General features: G+C 37.3%; 1 protein-coding gene across 2 annotated transcripts in view; it reads right to left on the bottom strand.

The window, feature by feature from the left end:
- Positions 1–272: 272 nt before the first annotated feature.
- Positions 273–19963, bottom strand: part of LOC109371932 (cilia- and flagella-associated protein 36) — a 28115-nt gene continuing 8424 nt past the window's right edge. The window contains exons 4-10 of one of the 2 annotated variants that reach the window (XM_019624708.1): positions 14141–14255; positions 10585–10672; positions 8868–8919; positions 6552–6654; positions 1340–1479; positions 968–1117; positions 273–443 (exon numbers count right to left, since the gene is read on the bottom strand). In XM_019624708.1, coding sequence (XP_019480253.1) covers positions 342–443; positions 968–1117; positions 1340–1479; positions 6552–6654; positions 8868–8919; positions 10585–10672; positions 14141–14255 — 750 coding nt within the window. In that variant the 3' untranslated portion in view covers positions 273–341. The remainder of the gene's footprint in view (positions 444–967; positions 1118–1339; positions 1480–6551; positions 6655–8867; positions 8920–10584; positions 10673–14140; positions 14256–19963) is intronic. The other variant, XM_019624710.1, reaches the window with a different exon arrangement.

A 19963-nucleotide genomic window follows, 5' to 3' on the forward strand; every position in this document is an offset into this window, starting at 1 on the left:
AGCCCCATGAAGACAGAGACCCTGCTGATCTAATTGACTTCTTACTGTATACTTAGTACCTAGCACAATGCTCAGAAACAACAGGTAACCAAGTTTGAATGGCTGAATGCACTATCAATTAGTTTTCTATACCTTCTCTCCAACACATTCAGAAATTTATATTAAACTGGTCAGCATGAGTAGCTGCCCTCCCTACCACCTTTACCTTTAATAAAACAGTAATAATGACCTTATATTTGCTTTTACAAACACAAGTATTTGAAACTAACAGGCTCGATGTAAGGCTTCAATAATTTATTTTCAAGAAAATTTGAATTTGTTTTGCTAAATTGGTTTTAAATTCACTTATTAATAACTTCTTCTTTAAGTTTCTCTGCAAGCAATCTCCTCTTTAACAATGTTTGCTTCTCTTCTGCTGTCATTTCTGGTTTCTCTGTCATTTCCTTAAAAAAAAAAAATTGGCTTCAGTATAAGATGGGTTCATTTGTCTAAAATTCCCAACATACTTCCTCAAACAAAGATTAGAGCACTTTCAGTAAATTTTTTTTAAAAAATTAAAATTAAAGCCACACATGGACTGAGTTCCCTAAATCTCTCCTTTGTAAAAATCTTTTCTTGGGGAAGCGTCTTGGAGGTGGTGACTAGGGCATTGATGCTGCCCTATGATAAAACGTTTCAAAAGGCTCAGGTAAAATAGACTGCTGACCCTTAAGCACTCAGAGCAGGGAAAGTAAAGAAGAAAATAAATGTATAATGAAACTGCTATCATTTTTTTCCCCTCACAGAAGCCTATCACAACCACTTCACTGCCTAGAAAACACCAGGTACTACACTAGCAGGGCGGTTAATTATAATATGAATGGATCTATGAGCAACGTTCATTAGCAAGGCTTCCTTGCACACATTCTGATTTTCACAGTTCCACCTCTAGATTTGCTGATTTTTGACATACTAAGGCTAGCCTTACCTCTGCCTCCTCAGCAGGTTTTTCTTTCTGTTCCGAATTTTGCATCTGCTTGGTCCTCATATCCTTTCTCATGGACATCAACTTATCTCTCTTCTGCTTGAGATAGTGTTCTCGTTGCCGAAGCTCTTCCGTACCAAGTGTTGATAAATTCTGGGTCCCAAAAAAAAGGAGGAATTATTTTAAATTCAAGTCTGTATAATAATAGGTGGCACAGATACCTAGTGACTGATTCAATCAGAAGTTTGAGTTCAAGATCACAACAAAAGCCAAGTATATGGCCGTTTATTATTTGTTCCTAGTACTTTGTCATTTGCTCATAGTTTTTAAAAAGTAATATGGTTTTTTTTTGTTTTTTGGGTTTTTTTTACTTACTGCGATTGGTCCTTCAATGCTTGCATGTTCAAAGCCAGGAATCTTCAGGCCTTTTTGTGGGACGGAGGAAGTTTCAGGTAACATTTCCAGATTTCTTGCCACAGGTTGTACTGATTGATTAGCAAAATGCTCTTTGACTTCTGGCAGGAGTTAGATAGAGACCAATTAGAATATTACGATAAATATTAAGTATTAGGCTAGGTTCACCAAAATGAGCCAGTATTAATACCTTTTTTTCTGTCACATTTATTATATCATCACGCATTGGTTCAGTGCCTACACTGTGCCAGGCACTAAGTCAAAACAATAAACATGGTCTCTGTCCTCACGGAGGCTGAACTACAGCTTCTTATGAATAATGACATTTCAACATATACCAAGCTCCTGCTATTTGATACTGTAGCTACAAAAAGATACAATTCTTATCTAAAGATTAGAACACTAAATGTGATACAAAGTTGCCACATAAGCCAAATAACAGTGCTAAACTCCTTTACTACTAATGTAATCGGTTTCTAAACTTGCTTGCAGGAAAAAACTGTAAGTGATCCTATATTTTCACAACGTAAAGCTATAATTTTTTGTAGTGGAAGAGTAAATGCCTGTAATACCAATAATTGTTGTTTGTAATACATATTGAAGATAACCATAAACCTACCAACGCATTAAAAAGAATGTAAAGGTTTTAAAGTAAGTAGAACTTGGAAGCAGATCTAACATGAGCACTCGGTACTTTCCAGTTATTTGGTGACTGTGCCAAAAGGCAGGATTAACATGCTGATTGCTTTTCTGAGACGTTTTTTATTCTAAGGTGATTTTTTTAAAGATAAAACATTTTCTGTGTAAGTACATGGACTGTGAAAGACAGCAGAGTGGGACAAGCAAAGACAAAAATGCCAAGAACTAAAAGCATGCTGTGAGAACATGACATACATGTTTCCAAATGATTAACAGTCTTGCCAGCATAGTAAAACCAGAAAGAACTTGGCATGAGCAAGAAACCTGGTGAAGGACCAGTGCTCTGGCATGGGGTGAGTGGACTGACTGCAGTGCGGGGAGGTTGGAAGAAGAAAAGCTCTTCAGACTCTTGGACCAGACAGGAAGTCTCCATGGAAGAAATGAAGCTAGAGCTAACACTCCAACCAACCTAGACAAAGTGCTACAGAACTACCTTAAACAGAAATAAAGATGAGCTCAAAGAAGCTGGTAATAATATGCAGACAGTGAAACATGCTGTTCTTACTAACGGTGACTTAAAGGAGAGGGAGGCTTAGCCCCCAAATATGGAACCACAGAGCTGGAGAAGGGGCAGTTCCTTTCTGAGGCAGAGGACCCGAGGCACATAAGCATTGATATTTATTATACTTCATGTACTTGCTCCGGTTGCCTTCAGTTTGTTGGTTATGAACATCTTGTACATTCTAACTCGGACCTACTGAGGGAAGTATTTGAGGCCAAAATACTTAGCCTTTCTGATTTCTAGAAAGAGAGAATCAGAAAACCAGCAAGTTTCAAGAAAGATCATCTCATCTCTCTCAACTCTGTGTCAATCTGTAAAGAGATGCTATCCAGTCTACGGCTATACCACCCTGAACGCGCCCGATCTCATCTGAAATCAGATGCTATCCATTTCTAGCAGGAACCTGGGAGAGATGAGCAAAGGGATAAATAGGAAGTCGAACACCTTTATGATTCCTACCAATGTAGGTCTTCATAATGGGCTTCCATTACTTCGTATGAAGTAATTTTCTGGAATATCAGATATACTCATTGTTTTTTAAAAGAAAATAATATTGTTGAAAATTAAAATCATTACTTTTGCAATTATCTGCAATTTGTTCGTGCCACTAATGTGCATAATTGAATTACATATGGTTTGAGATTAAGTTTTCTATAGCTTCACTTAACTAGGCAAAGCAAATTTATTCAAATTATGTCAGACATAAGATTTAAACAGTGTATGTACACAGGTCTGTATAAAACAAAGTTAAATATGGGCCGGCAAATTAAAAAAGAGCTCAGACAAATTTAAAGCAGGTGCTTTCACAGATATAATTCAAATAAGGTTATTCTAATCAGAATCTGCAGAATATGAAAAAAAAATGGTTAGATTTGCTAGGAAGAAGCAAGAAAATGTCATAAACCTGCCCATTTCACATGCCTCATTTTTTGATCAATTAAGAATACAGTTCCTCAAAATGTAAAGATAAATATTGAATCCATCTTAATTATAAAAATTCTTCTAAGCTAAATTGTGGAAGAATACAAGATACAGAGTAAGAAGACCAAGGTAAGTCACAGCTTCACCATGTAAGAATTTAGTGGTCTTGGACAAGGCACTAAATTTCCTTGAATTTCTTGTAAAAAAAAAAGAAAAAAGAAAAAAGGATAATATCTACCTCATAGAATTATGTCTTTTGTTTTCTCATTAAACTTTGTTTTAATGGGTCTCAAAATTCCATGAGATTTTTGGTCAAGTTGTTTCCATTAAAAAGTACTGATTTTAAAAACTGCCACACACAAAAAACAAATGATCCACAAAACATTCTCCTTTCCTTCTGAAGGTTTTACGATACACTGGAATCATTAACCAGTGTTTTACTATTAAAGTCAAATGGCCAATTGAGACAAACAGTTCTGAGACCATTCTTCTACACTGATTAAGACTAGGGTGGCAGGCATTGGGGATAATATTCATTTAGCCTTCTGAGCTTTCTGGGCAGACTTGGTGACCTTGCCATCTCCAGCTGCCTTCTTGTCCACTGCTCTGATGACTCCCGCAGCAACTATCTCATGTTATGAACAGCAAAATGGCCCAGAGGAGGGTAGTCAGAAAAGCTCTCAACACACATGGGTTTGCCAGGAACCATATCAACGATGGTGGCATCACCAGATTTCAAAAACTTCCAGCTGTCTTGCAGCTTTTTCCCAGAATGATCAATCTGCTTCAGCTCAGCAAATCTGCAAGCAATGTGAGCTGTTTGACAATCCAACACAGTGTCTATCCAACACTGATTTGGCCTGGATGGTTCAGGATAATCACCTGAGCCGTGAAGCCAGCTGCTTCCGTTGGTGGGTCATTTTTGCTGTCACCAGCCACACTGCCATGATGAACATCTATGACAGACACATTCTTGACATCGAAGTCCACATTGTCCCCAGGAAGAGCTTCACTCAAAGCTGCATGTTGCATTCCAACAGACGACTTCTGCAGTAACACTGACTGGAGCAAAGGTGACCACCATGCTGGGTTTGAGAACACCAGTCTCCACTCGGCCCACAGGGATGGTACCAATACCACCAACTGTATAGACATCCTGGACAGCCAGATGCAAAGGCTTGTCATTTGGACAAGTTGGTGGCAGGATGCAATCCAGAGTTTCAATCAGTGTGGTTCCACTGGCACTGCCATCTTGACAGTGACTTTCCATCCCTTGAAAGGCATGTTAGCACTTGGCTCCAGCATACTATCACCATTCCAACCAGAAACGGGCACAAATGCCAATGTCAGGGTTATAGCCAATATTCTTAAAGTAGGTGCTGACTTCCTTAACAATTTCCTCGTATCTCTTCTGGCTGTAAGGCAGCTCAGTGGAATCCATTTTGTTAACACCAACAATTAGTTGTTTCACACCCAGTGTGTAAGCCAGAAGGGCATGCTCACGGGTCTGCCAATTCTTGGAGATACGTACTTCAAATTCATCAACACCAGTAGCAACAATCAGCACAGCACAGTCAGCCTGAGATGTGCCTGTAATCATGTTTTTTATCAAGTCTCTGTGTCCTGGAGCATCAGTGATGGTCACATAATACTTGCTGGTCTCAAATTTCCACAAGGAGATATCAATGGTGATACCATGCTCACGTTCAGCTTTCAGTTTATCCAAGACTCAGGTGTACTTGAAGGAACCCTTTCCCATCTCAGCAGCCTCCTTCTCAAATTTTTCAATGGTTCCTTTGTTGATCCCAGTACACTTATAGATCAAATAACCAGCAGTGGTAGAATTGCCGGAATCTGCATGTCCAGTAACAAGGATGCTGATATGAGTCTTTTCCTTTCCCATCTGGCGGTAGTTTTCACTATACCTATGTTCTGGCAGCAAACCCACTGCGAAAAAGCAGTTATGTGTTGTTGTTGTTTTGAGAAAAGAATATTTATTTAAAACCATACTAATCCATGATAAAAGGAATGAATTCATGATTATCATTCAATTTCTATTTCAGCATTACTTGTTTTCGTATCAAAAAAATCAGAGTATACTGAAAGTGGATTTGCCATATATCGAACAAGTTCATCTACTAACATTTCCCACAAGGATTCTCATTGATTTTGCTTTCAACGACAGTTTCTGACTAAACATCTAGATAACCTGGTTACCTCTTATTTTCTAGTTGTTTTAATTCATTAGGAAAATAACAATATTATCTTCCAAAGCTCAACTTTTAACTTACAAACACTATATAACTGTAGTCAAAGAAGAGAATATGAAATGTTATGTGAACATATCTTGGATGCTGCAGTGTGGCACCAAAAGACGGTGGCTCCCTCAAAGAATTTTGCTTACTGCTCTAGGTTCCAAACTTTACTTAGAAATTTGGGGACTATGGCCAGCCGAGTGGCTCAGTTGGTTAAGAGTGCAAGCTCTGCGCAACAGGGTCGCCTGCTCGATTCCCACATGGGCCAGTGAGTTGCGCCCAAGCTGAGCTGCTGCTGAGCTGCCAACAGGTGGCAGGATGGCTCAGCTGGTGAGAGCATGTGCTCCTAACAACAAGGTTTCCGGTTCGACTCCCGCGTGGAATGGTGGACTACACCTACCCGCAACTAAGACTGAACATGGCACCTTGAGCTGAGCGGTCGCGAGCTGCCGAAAGAGGCCAAATGGCGACTGGACTGGGAGCTAAGCTAGGTGCACCCTCCACAACTAAGATTGAAGGACAACTTGGCTGTTCCCCTTCCCCAATTCCCCAATAAAATCTTTAAAAAAAAAAAAAGAAAGAAAGCAATTTGGGGACTACACCCTCTCTGTCAACTGGGTATTTCCTACCTGCAACCTCTTTAGCTAAATTCGCAAAGACCTTTAAATATAATGGCCATTCAACACTCCCTCTGAGAGGTTTTGAAAGTTAAGTATGTATTGAGAAAGTAACACACTCTTTACAATGTTTATGTATTCATATTATTAGAGAAAGTTTAGTAACACTTAAGGCTTACCTGAGGGTGGGTGTGCAAAATGTTCACTATCCCCTTGGGAATTATTCATTTTTGCAGTTTCATTAGCATGTACTGGGGGCTCTTCTGTTTTAGCCTCTGATAACTTCAAAAGTCCGTAATAGAATTAAAAAAGACATTGTAGATTAATTTTGATTAATTCATTATTTAAGAGATCCAAAGACATTAGTTTGAAAAAAATTACTGTTTACTAAATAGATAATAAGAGATTCTATTTTTCCAAAGTTTTTTAAGATGTTTCCAGTATATCTTCCACTTTGAGGTAGATAAACATTCTCATTTCAAATCACATAGTGCTAAGAATAAAAACCTAGTATGATTAGAATTTTGGATTTAGCAAGAAGTGGGTTCAAACTTAGACTTCATTCTTACTACTCATGTAACCTTGAGCAAGACACCAAGAAATACTCTAAGAGAAATAAAACCACTGAATTATAAGGTGCCACAAATTGATTTATTTCCATTTCTACAATGGGATAGTACATTTAAACTACATACTTAATTTAAATCTTGGAAAGAACTAAGTAAATTGATCATTTATTTTTCCTTAAAAATGGGAAAATCCAATCATATGTAGCTTATTAGGTAATTCATGGATATCGAAATCATAAGCCCCTATATGCTGGGTGATGGATACATGAATATTATTATTATGAGCTCACTTTTGTGTGTTTAAAAGTTTCCATAACAAAAAGTCTTAAAAAACCATATGCCCCTAAAAATATATTATCCAAGAAGCCTAATATAGTTTGTTTATAAATCAGAGGAAAGGGCCAGTCGAGTGACTCAGTTGGTTAAAAGTTGGCTTAAGAGCGCGAGCTCAGAGCAACAGGGCCACCGGTTCAATTGCCACATGGGCCAATGATGCTGCGCCCGAGCTGAGTTGTCGCTGAGCTGCCAACAGGTGGCAGGATGGCTCAGCTGGTGTAACAAGATTGCCTGTTGGATGGTGGGCTACGCCCACCCGCAACTAAGACTGAACTCAGCACCTTGAGCTGAACTGCCGTCCAGACAGCTCAGTGGATAGAGCACGCGCTCTTAACAACAAGGCTGCCGGGTTCGACTCCCGCATAGGATGGTGGCTATGCCCACCCACAACTAAGACTGAACTCGGCACCTTGAGCTGAGCTGCTACCCAGATGGCTCAGTGGACAGAGCATGTGCTCTTAACAAGACTGCTGGTTCTACTCCTGCATGGGATGGTCGCTATGCCCACCTGGAACTAAGATTGAACACAGCACCTTGAGCTTAGAGGCCACGAGCTGCCGACGGGCAGCCAGATGGCGACTGGCGCTCTCCACGACGAAGATTGAAGAACAACAACTTGGCTGGTCCTCTTCTCCAACACTGTTCCCCTCCCCCAATTCCCCAATAAAATCTTGAATAAATAGATAAATAATCAGAGTTAATACTAATGTTTTCTGATAGCAGTTTTTGTTGTATACCCTTACATTTTAAAAATCTTTATTAATATCTATGAATTTCACCTCCAATTACTAAAAGGAGATTTACTCAAAGATACATGAATCACCTCTGAACCTAAACCATCTGGCTTTCTTCTCTTCATTGGGTGCCTTGGAGTAAAATAGGTTTTTCCAAGACAGTGACTGATAGAAGCATGTATTATAGTGATTGAAGGGAGAAAAGGAAAATGACTTTCAAGTGATTGAGAGAGTTTATATTCAGCTTTCTTTCCCTTTAAGGAGATTTGGGAAAACATGGAAAGGGAGGCAGCTAGAAGAGAGGAAAGAATGAATATTAGCTTCCCTCACCTTAGCCAGATACATGTTTAATTTATCCTTAGGAAAGATTGGGCACTTTATGGAAATAGTTTTTAATAAAGAACAGTATTCCAGGAAATGTGATACTGAATCATTTTGCTTCGAGCTAATAATGTTAAAGCCTGCAGGGGACCCTCAGTAGGAACTGCAGTTGCTGTTTCAACAGTAAAGGCATCAAGGAGAGTAGGAAAGTAAAATATTTTTCTTAATCTTCTTTTATTCTTAAAATTAAGGGGAATTTTTAAAAGGAATCCTCCCAAATATGAATGGTAGTACCATTTTTTGGAGTTAATCTCAGTCTTTATTGGAAGTTTAAAGGTAGGTTGCTGGATGAATTATAACGTGAATAAAGTTATAAAATTAAATATAAATGCTTAGAATTGCCAAGATAATATGAATACTCGGAGGAACTGTGTACTTCCATATAAGCTTGAATTTTAACACCAAAAACTAGGTATAAAAATAAGAGATAACAACAATGAAATACTTTTGTTATATTAATATGTTCTGTAGGCACCTGATTTTTTCTCTTTTTTTCTTCCTCCTGATCATATTCCTCTTTTGATTTTCTGAAAAATATAAAATAAGGTATAAAAGTAAATTTTCTTCTTTAATCAAAGAAAAATATTCAACAAGCAACATGCTCAGCTCACAATGTGTGCAAGGAATTTTGGAAACAAAAATGGAAATCATCAGGCTTTGCTTAAAGCAGCTTACAGTCAACTGAGAAAGACATGGATAGGCATATACAGCATAATGTAGTTAGTAACATGAAATACAGGTTTACCCATTCTCCTGGAAATATAAATGACCCACAGCTGAACAAAAATCAACATGTTTGAAATCCTAAACTCAAATTTGAATGGCAAATCCCATTAATACAGATTTTGACCTCTAGTTTTCCCAGTGGCACCTGGGCTAATCATAAAGCTCTCCTGATGCCATTATGCCAAAGCTCTATCAGTTTTTGCAAACTGCTCACTGAGGCACTCTGATTTTGGAAAACAGCCAGGACAACTCTCGTACATGTTCTTATCTAAGCTCTACTACTTACGTAGTGGTACACACACACCCCCCCCAAGCCCTTAGAAAATAAAATCTAAAAGTACAATGTTGATCGGTTTTCAGACCACCAATCAACCAAAAACAGCAACCAGTACAAGTCAAAACTTGACCAGTCTTCTAAACCTATTACCTAATATCCTGACCTCTTCAAAAGCGTAAACCCAAAGCATTCTGTGTTGTCTCACGCTCTCATATGCCCCTGCTATGGAAAGTAGGATCTGCCAGGAAAGGACTGGGTTCACCCACACACCTGCCTCCCTCCTCATAACCACACAAATCCCCTGAAATTAAGCAGTGAGTCCTAGAGCAACTTCCACAGTTCCCCACTTGCCTATCTTCCCTTCACTTTGGAGTTGGGGACAAGGTGGGTAGGTGGGGGGACAACAGGATGCTAGAAGATGGGCATGTGTGTGGTTACAGCTGGAGAGGAAGGGCCCCCAAAGGCCAATGCCCCATCCTGCAGGTGACACTGTGGCTGCAGGTATCCATTAGCCTTAAACCTATACATTCTCACAGGACATTTAACAATTAGGTGATGCAACTGCCTATCCCTTCCAAAACTCCCATAGAGGTCAGGGATAACAGGCCCAACGAAAAAAAAAATGCCCCTTTAGTGGGCTGAACACTGCATGTTAGGCATTTGGCTGAGAATCATGTTAAGTGGGGCAAGAAAGACACAGGAAAGACAGTCTTCTGGGGCAAGCAACGCCCCCTAGCCTCTTTCCCTGGCAGGTTACCTGCCACCCAGTCAGCTATTCGGTCGGTTGAGTCTGAATGTCCAGCCTCCTACTGTGACAAACGTGGCTGAAGCCACCTCTAATACCAGAAGCCATGGAGTTTCCTGGTCAGCTCAGGCCCCTACAGGTATCAGACTCGGTCTACTGCACCTTATCCCTATTTGGTTTGTGTCCTAGCCCCATGATGGGAGTGGAAGAAGACCCTCCCATTTGGGTTAGTCTAGTCTGAGCCATATGAAAACAATTTTTTCTGTCCATTACAAAACATAATCTATACATAGTTATAAACAAATAAAATGATAAATCATTCTCATGGTCTTCAGTAAAGAAATTAAATCACTTACGAGTTCATAATATTTTCTGGGTAAAAAGGATATATACAGTCCATATGATAATATTCTAATGATTCGTTCAAAAAATAAAGAAGGATACCTGAGAACTTCCCTCAGGATTTTCATCTCTTCCTGTTCAAGGTCACTGACCACATCAGAGCCATCTGTTAGGCAGTCAGGTAATACACCTGTTCAAAACCAAAGACCACATGGAAGCATATCAACTCATCTGAAAAGATTTATTTCTCATTATCCTAGATCATCAAAAAGTACAAATTAATTTATTAAGATCTGTCGCTTAAAAAAATTCTAAGCTATTATCTTTTTAATTATGGTCTTTTTATCCTTTTCTTGTTTTAGGAAACCAGTCCCACAAAAAAAAACCCAAACACTATTTTACCTAGAAATGTCTCTTATTTGTATTGCCTATTAAAACTAACAACAATTATATATGGTAATAAAAATTAATATAAGCTATTATCTTCCACAATCATATACTATCTGAGGATATACCACTGAAATCAATAGGCACCTACTAATGAAACTATGATTTCAAAAGTATCCCTTAAATGGGAAAAGAGTTCACAAAATAAATAATAAAATGCTTTGTTAGTTGAAATAGCACAGTAATACTCTTCATTCATACTGCAACAAACGCTACTGAAAAGGGTCCTGCTTACTACATGCAGAAAAAGCCTGGTGCTAAGCATGTCGGGGGAATATAAAGATAAATAAAACAATCTCTGCCCTCAAAGCTTCTATGCAGATATTGGGCTAATAACTATAAACCAGGACAGTACCGACTTCAGCCCAAGGCAAATAATTCATGGCAAGTAATTTTAAGTATTGGTTTAATTTACTTTATTAGCTATATCTTCCTGAGAAGCAGGTAGAATGGTAATGAGTGTCTGTTCATATCTATAATTAGTATATTCCCATGACATTAGCAGCATGTCTCTTAATTTTTACCTTCTATTTCTTTATCCATATATGACTATGGGATCTTGGGTCTGCTCTAAATTAAAGTAGCTTTATCATTCTAATCCCCCTGATGTTTAAATGCATTTTTTCATTAAACTTTTTATTTTGAGATAATTGCAGTTTTACATGCAGTTGCAAGAAATAATACAGAGTGATGCTATGAACCCTTTAACCAGCTTCTCCCAATAGTAACATCTTGCAAAAACTACAGGACAGTATCACAACCAGAAAACTGACATCTATACAACCCATCAATCTCAAGTGCATTTTTGTTAAGTCGAAAGATATACAATTAGTATTATCCTAATAAAGACTGTAAGTAAAATGAAAAGAACTAAAGAAAGAATAATGTAACAGTATGCGATACTTCAAAACCATCAAAATGATAGTCTGATGTGTATTTTTCCCAAATTCTTTGATAAGGTACAACCAAGAATCTAGAGGGCTTTTGAATTTGTCTCACCACAAGGACAATTTTCAAATAGTCTGCACTTTTTAATACAATCAACATCATTGTAAGGTCCTTCCCCCTGGATCTAAATTAAGCAACATTCTTAGATACATTACTAAAAATTCTGTGCCAGAAACTAAGTATTAGTTTATGTTTAAATGAAAGCAAACTGTCCCAACCTGTGGTTTGAAGCAGCAGGATCCCACATCATTCCCCCGTCCATCTGTCCGTCCCCCCCACCCCCAATATAAACCAGGTCCATGTTAGTTGTTTATACTTGGAGGCAGGGCTCTGCTCTACCCCACCCACGAGTGACTCATGTAAGTTCATCATAACGGTCTCATTCCCCCTGACAGAGGGTTTAATAAAGGCATGTGACCCAATCCTAATCAAAGGACTTATGGGGAAAACTCCTGGGGCCTTTCATGAAAGTGTTGTCTTGCTAACAAAAAGAGATGTACAGGAAGAAACATCCCTTTTCTTCTTAAGATACTGTTGAGTCTGCATTCAATGCAGTTAGAGAGCAATCATGACAGAAGATCCTGAGAATAAGAGTACAAAGATGGAAAGTGTCAGGGTCCTTGATAACATCACTGAGCCATCTAATTAACCAACCCTGGACCTATCTTTCTTCCCTCCCTTCCTCTGGACTTCTTGTTCTGTGTGATCATTTCTTATCACCTAAGCCACTTTCATTGAGGTTTTCTGCTAATAACAGCCTGAGGCATCCAGCTGATACAAGCTATATGTACTTGTTCCTTTTTTATTAAAATCTAAATGAATTTCCAGTTAAATTCCAAATGGAAAACTGTAGTGTACCAATATCAAGTTCGCTATTTCTTCTATCAAAACTGATCCCCCAAAAAATAATTTTAACTAACATAAAAAATTATCCAAATTCTCTATCCATAGGTCAGAATAAAGCAGTTTCAGGAAAATTCAGAGAAAAGGATTTTATAAAGTAAACTGTGGTATTAAGACAAAAAGAAGGAGACTGTTTCCCAAACGTATTTACACTAAAGCAACAGCATAGTATCATGCATTATTCAGGGTTAGGGCCACGTTGTCGCCTAGATCTCTTACCTGTTGTGAAAAGCATCTTAGGATTTGAGGGGATAGTTATGGTGGTAGTTGGCTCTAAAGGACAGAGTCTCTACTCACATCAAACAAATGAGAGAAGACTCCATAAGGGCCCTGCAACATTCTAATGTTTTCCCTGCAACAACAGAAGCCCTATTGTTGCATGTTCCAAACCCTTAAAAGCACAGTACAACTAAACTCGAACTCTCATATCTTCGAGAAACAATCAAACAAAGGGTCCTGCTGCCAAACCATTAAAGGGTACGTAGGCATGGTAAAGAATATCAGTGGCAATCTATTGAGCAAAGGAACATATAGGTTATTAAGGTCATGTTACCAAAGTCAGAAATCTGAAACAGAGATAAGAATCTGGGTTGAAAAGGAGATATTACAATAACAAGAAGTATGGTTAGAAACTCAGATGTTTTGCGTCAAGCTGCCAAATATAGTAAGTACTCAGGAAAGGAACAAAAGTAGGAAATGATAGAGAGAAACTGAAATTAGGCACCAAGTCAGGGAAAAGATAAAGTCAAAGAGCGTTACCAGGGCTTTGAGTAGTTTTCTTTTCCACCTAATGATGGCGCAATCCCATCTACCCATTGCCCAAAGAACAGTAGTTCTCAGTGGGGTCCCAGGAACAGCGGCTTTAGCATCGCCCAGGAAGTTGTTAAAAATGCAAAGTATTAGGCCCTACCCCATACTTACTCAACCAGAAACTGGAAGACAGCCATATGTGTTTCAACAAGCCCTCCAACAGTTTCCAACGCTCGCTAAGGCTTGAGAACCACTGTCTCCTACAAAGGTCTTAATGATAAGCCAGGAAGAGACAAGTAGTCACATTCTCTCAACAGTAACTATAACTGTGACCACTCAAAACTATTGAATTTCGTAAACACAACAGCTGGGCAGAAAAATCACGCTCTTTAAAATGTAAAACATCATTAAATCAAATTCTGGTCTGCTTTTGAGATGTCAAACACCCATTGATCAGGAAGTTTACACTCTTGAATCTCTGAAGTCAGCCATTTCACACTTGAAATAAATGTATACAAGGCAGCTATATTTACAACCATGTTAAATTCAGAATAGTCAAAACTGCAAAAAAATGCATTTAGCACTTAGATTTCTAAATTCAACATTTTACCATTTCTCTCTTGAATTATTCGAATGGCTTGCAGCTGCATTTCAATGTTTTTCTGGACCATCATTGCTTTAAAGATAGTAAAATCTTCTGCAGCTAACACAGGTTGCAAAATGGCCTGTGGAAAGAAGTCTGGAAGTTAAATGAAGATTTCAGTTTTAAAACTACAGGCATGCCTGTTTTATTGTGCTTCACAGATACTGCGTTTTCATCAACATTGAGGCAAGGCCCTCCACCAACACAAAGATTACGATTCACTGAAGATTCAGATGATGGTTAGCGTTTTTTAGCAATAAAGTATTTTTTATAAAGAATGTACATTGTTTTATTAAACATAAAAAAGAATACCTGGGTTTGTTTTTCAGCCTATAATCTAGTTGGCTTATATTCTGTCACTTGAAATTTACTATTGAATGATACATCAGTAACTACAAAATTACCCCTTATTTAATAAAAGTATCAAATTAAATAAATGCCTACTTTCAGCTTTAATGAACCAGCTGTGTGACTCTGGATATATCATTTAGTCCTCTAAGCTTCAGTTTCTTCATCTGCAAATTAGTATAATAATAATAATAACAGTAATAAAGTATTTCATTGAATCTAAGACTCCATAGATTAGTAAAATAAACCATTATTTCATGTACCAGTAAGAAAAAAACCTTGCCAATTAAATTATAACAGGCCATCAATTATAAAATGCATCCTCATTTCAGAGATACTATAATATGAAAAATTTGCATTTGAGAATGAAAAATATAGTAATAACTTTCTGGCTGGGTGTTGGAATTAAATAAGATTAGAAAGTAATTTTTTTTTTATTTAAAGGTTTTATTGGGGAATTGGGGGAGGGGAACAGACAGGTAGACAAATTGCTGTTTTTGTTCTTCAGTCTAGTTGTGGAGGATGTCACTTCACTGGCCTATGTTGGTATGATCATTGCGCTCTTCCCGAGTGAGGCAATCGGTCACCGGTCATTGGTCGGCCACTCACGGCAGCTCACGGCAGCTCTCACCCACTGCCAGCTGCTCACGCTGGCTGCCAGCCACTCACGGTAGCTCATGGCAGCCCACTGTAGCCCCGCTGCAGCCTACATCGTTGCTGGCGACTCATGGCAGCCCAGCTCCAGGTTGAGCTGTTGTTCATCATCTTAGCTGTAGAGGGCACAGCGTCACTGGCCCTCACTGTGGGATCCGAACCGCGGCCCTCCTGCTCAGAGCTGGAGCTCCCAAGCGAACTCTTAACAGCTGAGCCACTCGGCCAGCCCAGAAAGTAATTTTTAAACTGAAGACAACCTATAAAAGTAATTGTTCTGTCCCTTTTGAGGCTGGTTAAATATCAATGTTGTGCTAAGCCTAATATGTTAATAAAAATTGGGCTCTTCTGGTCCAAGGAAATGGCTCTCCTCTCTCTTAAGAGCTTTCAATAAGGGCAGGTAGAAGAACTAAATACAAGAGTTACTCCAAAACACTAGCAAGTAGCTTAAAAACAACAACAGTCTTAAGTATCCTTTAAATTAATTGAAATGTGAAACTATTTTGACAGAAGACTATGAAGTTAAAAAAAAAAGACTATGTTTGAAAAAACCACATTAATATCAACATGATCATTGAGTCTTTAAGACTCTAACTTAAATAAAAGACATTCACACTTAGCCTAAAGTTACCCTGCTGAGAGTTAGCAGTAAATCATACCATAGTTTCAAAAGGTACAAGTGATTTCATGCATTCATGCTGCTCCATTAATAGTTAGAACTGCAAGGAGAAATAGATGAATTCACAATCACAGTTGGAGACTTCAATACCCACTATCAGTAATGGGCAGATCGGGCAGAAAATCGATAAGAACATAGTTGAACTGAACAGCACCTTCAGTCAACTGGATCAAACTGACATTTCTCCAACAACAAAAAATACACATTCTTCTCAAGCTCGCACAAAACACCAAAATAGACACCATCTGGACCACAAAACACATCTTAATAAACTTAAAAGAACAGGAATCATACAAGGTATGCTCTCAGACCACAATGGAATTAAACTAAAAATCAAATAACAGAATATAGCTGAAAAACCTAAAATACTTGGAAAACAAACAACATACTTCAAAATAACACAAGTCAAAGAAGTAATCTTCAGAGAAAATTTTAAAATATTTATAACTAAATGAAAATACAATATACCAAATTTGCAGCAAAAATAGTACTTTGAGGGAAATTTATAGCATTGAATGCATATTAGAAAAGAATATTGAGAATTAATAATATAAGCTTCCACCTTAGGAACTATAAGAAGGAAGCAAATTAAATCCAAAGTAAGCATTAAAAATCAATAATAGAAATTAGAGAAGAAATCAACAAAACTGAAAATAGAAATTCAACTAAACTAAAAGTTGATTCTTTAAAATGATAAATAAAACTGATAAACCTCTAGCTATGTTAACTAAGAAAAAAAGAGAGAAGATATAAATCACTAATATCAGAAAGGAAAAAGGGACTTCACTACAAATCCTAAGGACATTAAAAAGATAACAAAGAAATATTAAGAACAACTCTAAATCCACAGATTTGAAAACCTATATAAAATGGGCCACTTCCTTGAAAAACACAATCTGCCAAAACTCGACAAAAGAAATAGACAATCTGAATAAGTCTATATTTATTAGAGAAAAGGGATTAATAATTAATACCTTCCAAAACAGAAAGCACAGCAGGGTTCGCTGGTGAATTCTACCATTTAATGAATTATACTAATTCTTTACCAAAAAAAACCCAAAAAAACGATAACACTTTGAAGCAATGTTATAGATTCATATTATTTCTCAAAAGAATGATGATTATTTATTTGCAGAAGAATAGCAGCATAGCATACAGAACTGATGTAAAAGTATTTCTATTGATTCAAGTTAAGGGGGAAAATGTATGACTTTGACGTCTATATATATATATCTATATCTATATCTATATATATATTTTATTCAGTATCTATGGTATTTTCCCACCACCCCTCCCTGCAAGATTCAATTAGCATTTACATATATTTTAATATGCATATGAAAAACTGCACTCAGATAAGAATCCCTGAAAGAAAAGAAATTATACCAATTCTCTACAATCTCTTCCAGAAAATAGAAGCAGAGAAAGTATACTCCCTAACACATTTTATGAGGCCAGCAGTACCCTAAATACAAAACTAGACAAAGATATTGCAAGAAAAGAAAACTAAAGACCAGTATGTCTCATGAACAGAAATACAAAAATCCTCAACAAAATTTAGCAATTAATTAATGAAAATTAATGTAGTTTCACATCAACATTCTGAAGAATAAAAATTATATGATCACATCAATAGATGCAAAAAAAGCATTTGATAAATCCAACACCCATTCATGATAAATTTTTTTAAAACTCCCAGCAAACTTGAAATAGAGAGCAATTTCCTTAACCTGATAAAGAACATCTATAAAAACCTATACCTAACATCATACTTAATGGTGAAAAACTAGATGCTTTCCCATTTAAGATCATGAACAAGTCCCCTCTCACCACTTCCATTCCATATTATACAGGAAGTCCTAGCTAATGTATTAAGAAAAGGAAATTAAAGGTATAAAGATTGGGAAGAAAGAAATAAAACTGTATTCGTTCATAGGTGACATGATTGTCTGTAGAAAATCCCATAGAAACAATTAAAAAAAAAATCTCCCAGAACTAATAAGTAATTATAGCAAGGATCCAGAATATAAGGTACTATGCAAAAGGTAATTGCTTCCTAAATACCAGCAATGAACAATTGGAATTTGAAATAAAAAACATAAAACCATTTACATTAGCACCACACACAAAAAAAAGAGAAATATTTAAGAATAAATCTAAGAACATACGCACAAGATCTATATGAGGAAAACTAAGAAACTCTGATGACAGGAATCAAGGATGATCTAAATAAATGTTCATAGATAAGAAGACTCAATTGTCAGCCTGTTAATGCTTCCTAATTCGATCTGTAGATTCAAGCAATCTCAGTCAGAATCCCAGCAGGTTACTTGTGAATAACAACAAACTGATTTTAAATTTTACATGGAAAGGCAAAAGACCCAGAATAGCCACATAATATAGAAAAACGGACAGTCACAGAACTGACACTACGTGACTTCAAAACTTACTGTAAACTACAATAATCAAGAAACTATGGTATTGGTGAAAAAACTGACAAACAGATTAATGGAAAAGAATGGAACCCCAAAATAGACCAATACAAACACAATCAACTGATTTTTTTTTTAATTGGGGAATTGGGGCAAGGGGAAAAGACAAGTTGCTGTCTTTTTGTTCTTCAGTCTAATTGTAGAGGACGTTGCTTCACTGGCCCAAGTTGGCACCATCATTGTGCTCTTCCCGGGTGAGGCAGATCAGTCGCCAGCTTCTGGACGGCTGCTCACGGCGGCTTGAGGGCCACTTACGCTGGCTGCTGGCTACACACGATAGCCCATGGAAGCCCACTGCAGCAGGGGCTGCAGCCCACACCGTTGCCGGCAACTCACAGCAGCCCAGCTCCAGGTTGAGCTGTTCAGCATCTTAGCTGTAGAGGGCAGTGTCACTGGCCCTCATATGTGGGATCCGAACCAGGGCCCTCTGGGGTCCCAAGCCAGTTCTTAACCAACGCGCCACTCAGCCGGCCCCAATCAACTGATTTTTGACAAAAGAAACAAAAGCAACCTAATGAAGAAAGGATTATCATGCCAGCAAATGGTCCTGGAATTACTGGACATCTACATGCAAAAAGATGAATCTAAACACTGACCTTAAACCTTTCACAAATATTAACTTAAAATGGATCATAAACTTCAATGTAAAAAACAAATCATAAAAGTTCTATAAGAGAGCATAAAGAAAATCTACATAACATTGGATTGGCTAATGACTTTTTAAGATACAACACCAAAAGCATAATCCATGAAAGAAAATTTATAAATTGAATTGTATTAAAATAGAATCAAAAAACAACTCCTGTCAGTGAAAGACATTGTGAAGAGAATGAAAAGACAAGCCACAGAAGAAACTTTTGTAAAATATTTGCAAAACACATATCTCATAGTGAAGACTTGTAGCAAAAATATACAAAGACCTTTTATAGGTCAAAAATTAGAAAACAATTCAATTAAAAAATGTACAAAAGAAAACAATGAGATCTACACATCTTCTAGAATAGCTAAAATCCAAAAAACTGATAACACCAAGTGTTGACAAAGATGTAGAGCAACAGGAATTCCCATTCATTGCTGGTGAAAATAATGGTACACCTACTTTATTTTTTTCAATTTATTTTTCAATTACAGTTGGCATACAGTATTGTATTACTTTCAGGTGTACAACATAGTGCTTAGACATTTATATACCTTATGAAGTGATCACCCCAATAAGTCTAATACCCATATGACACCATACATAATTATTACAATACTATTGACTATATTCCCTATGCTAGTACAGCTACTTTAGAAGAGAGTTTGGCAGCTTCATACAAAGCAAAACTTAATCTTACCATATGATCCAGCAATCTCGTTCCTGGGTATTTACCAAATGAATTGAAAACTGTATGTCCACACAAAGGCCTGAATATGAATATTTATAGTGGCTTTATTCATAATTGCCAAAGACTAGAAGCCACCAAAATGAACTTCAAAAGGGAAATGGAAAAAACGAACTGTGGTACATCTGTATAATGGAATATTATTCAGCAATAAAAAGAAGTATTAAACAACAAATAAACATGAAGGAACCTTAAATTCATATTGCTTAGTGAAAGAAGCCAGTCTGAAAAGGCT

This window comes from Hipposideros armiger, unplaced genomic scaffold, assembly GCF_001890085.2.
Source record: "Hipposideros armiger isolate ML-2016 unplaced genomic scaffold, ASM189008v1 scaffold_602, whole genome shotgun sequence".
In the NCBI taxonomy this organism is placed as follows: Eukaryota; Metazoa; Chordata; class Mammalia; order Chiroptera; family Hipposideridae; genus Hipposideros; species Hipposideros armiger.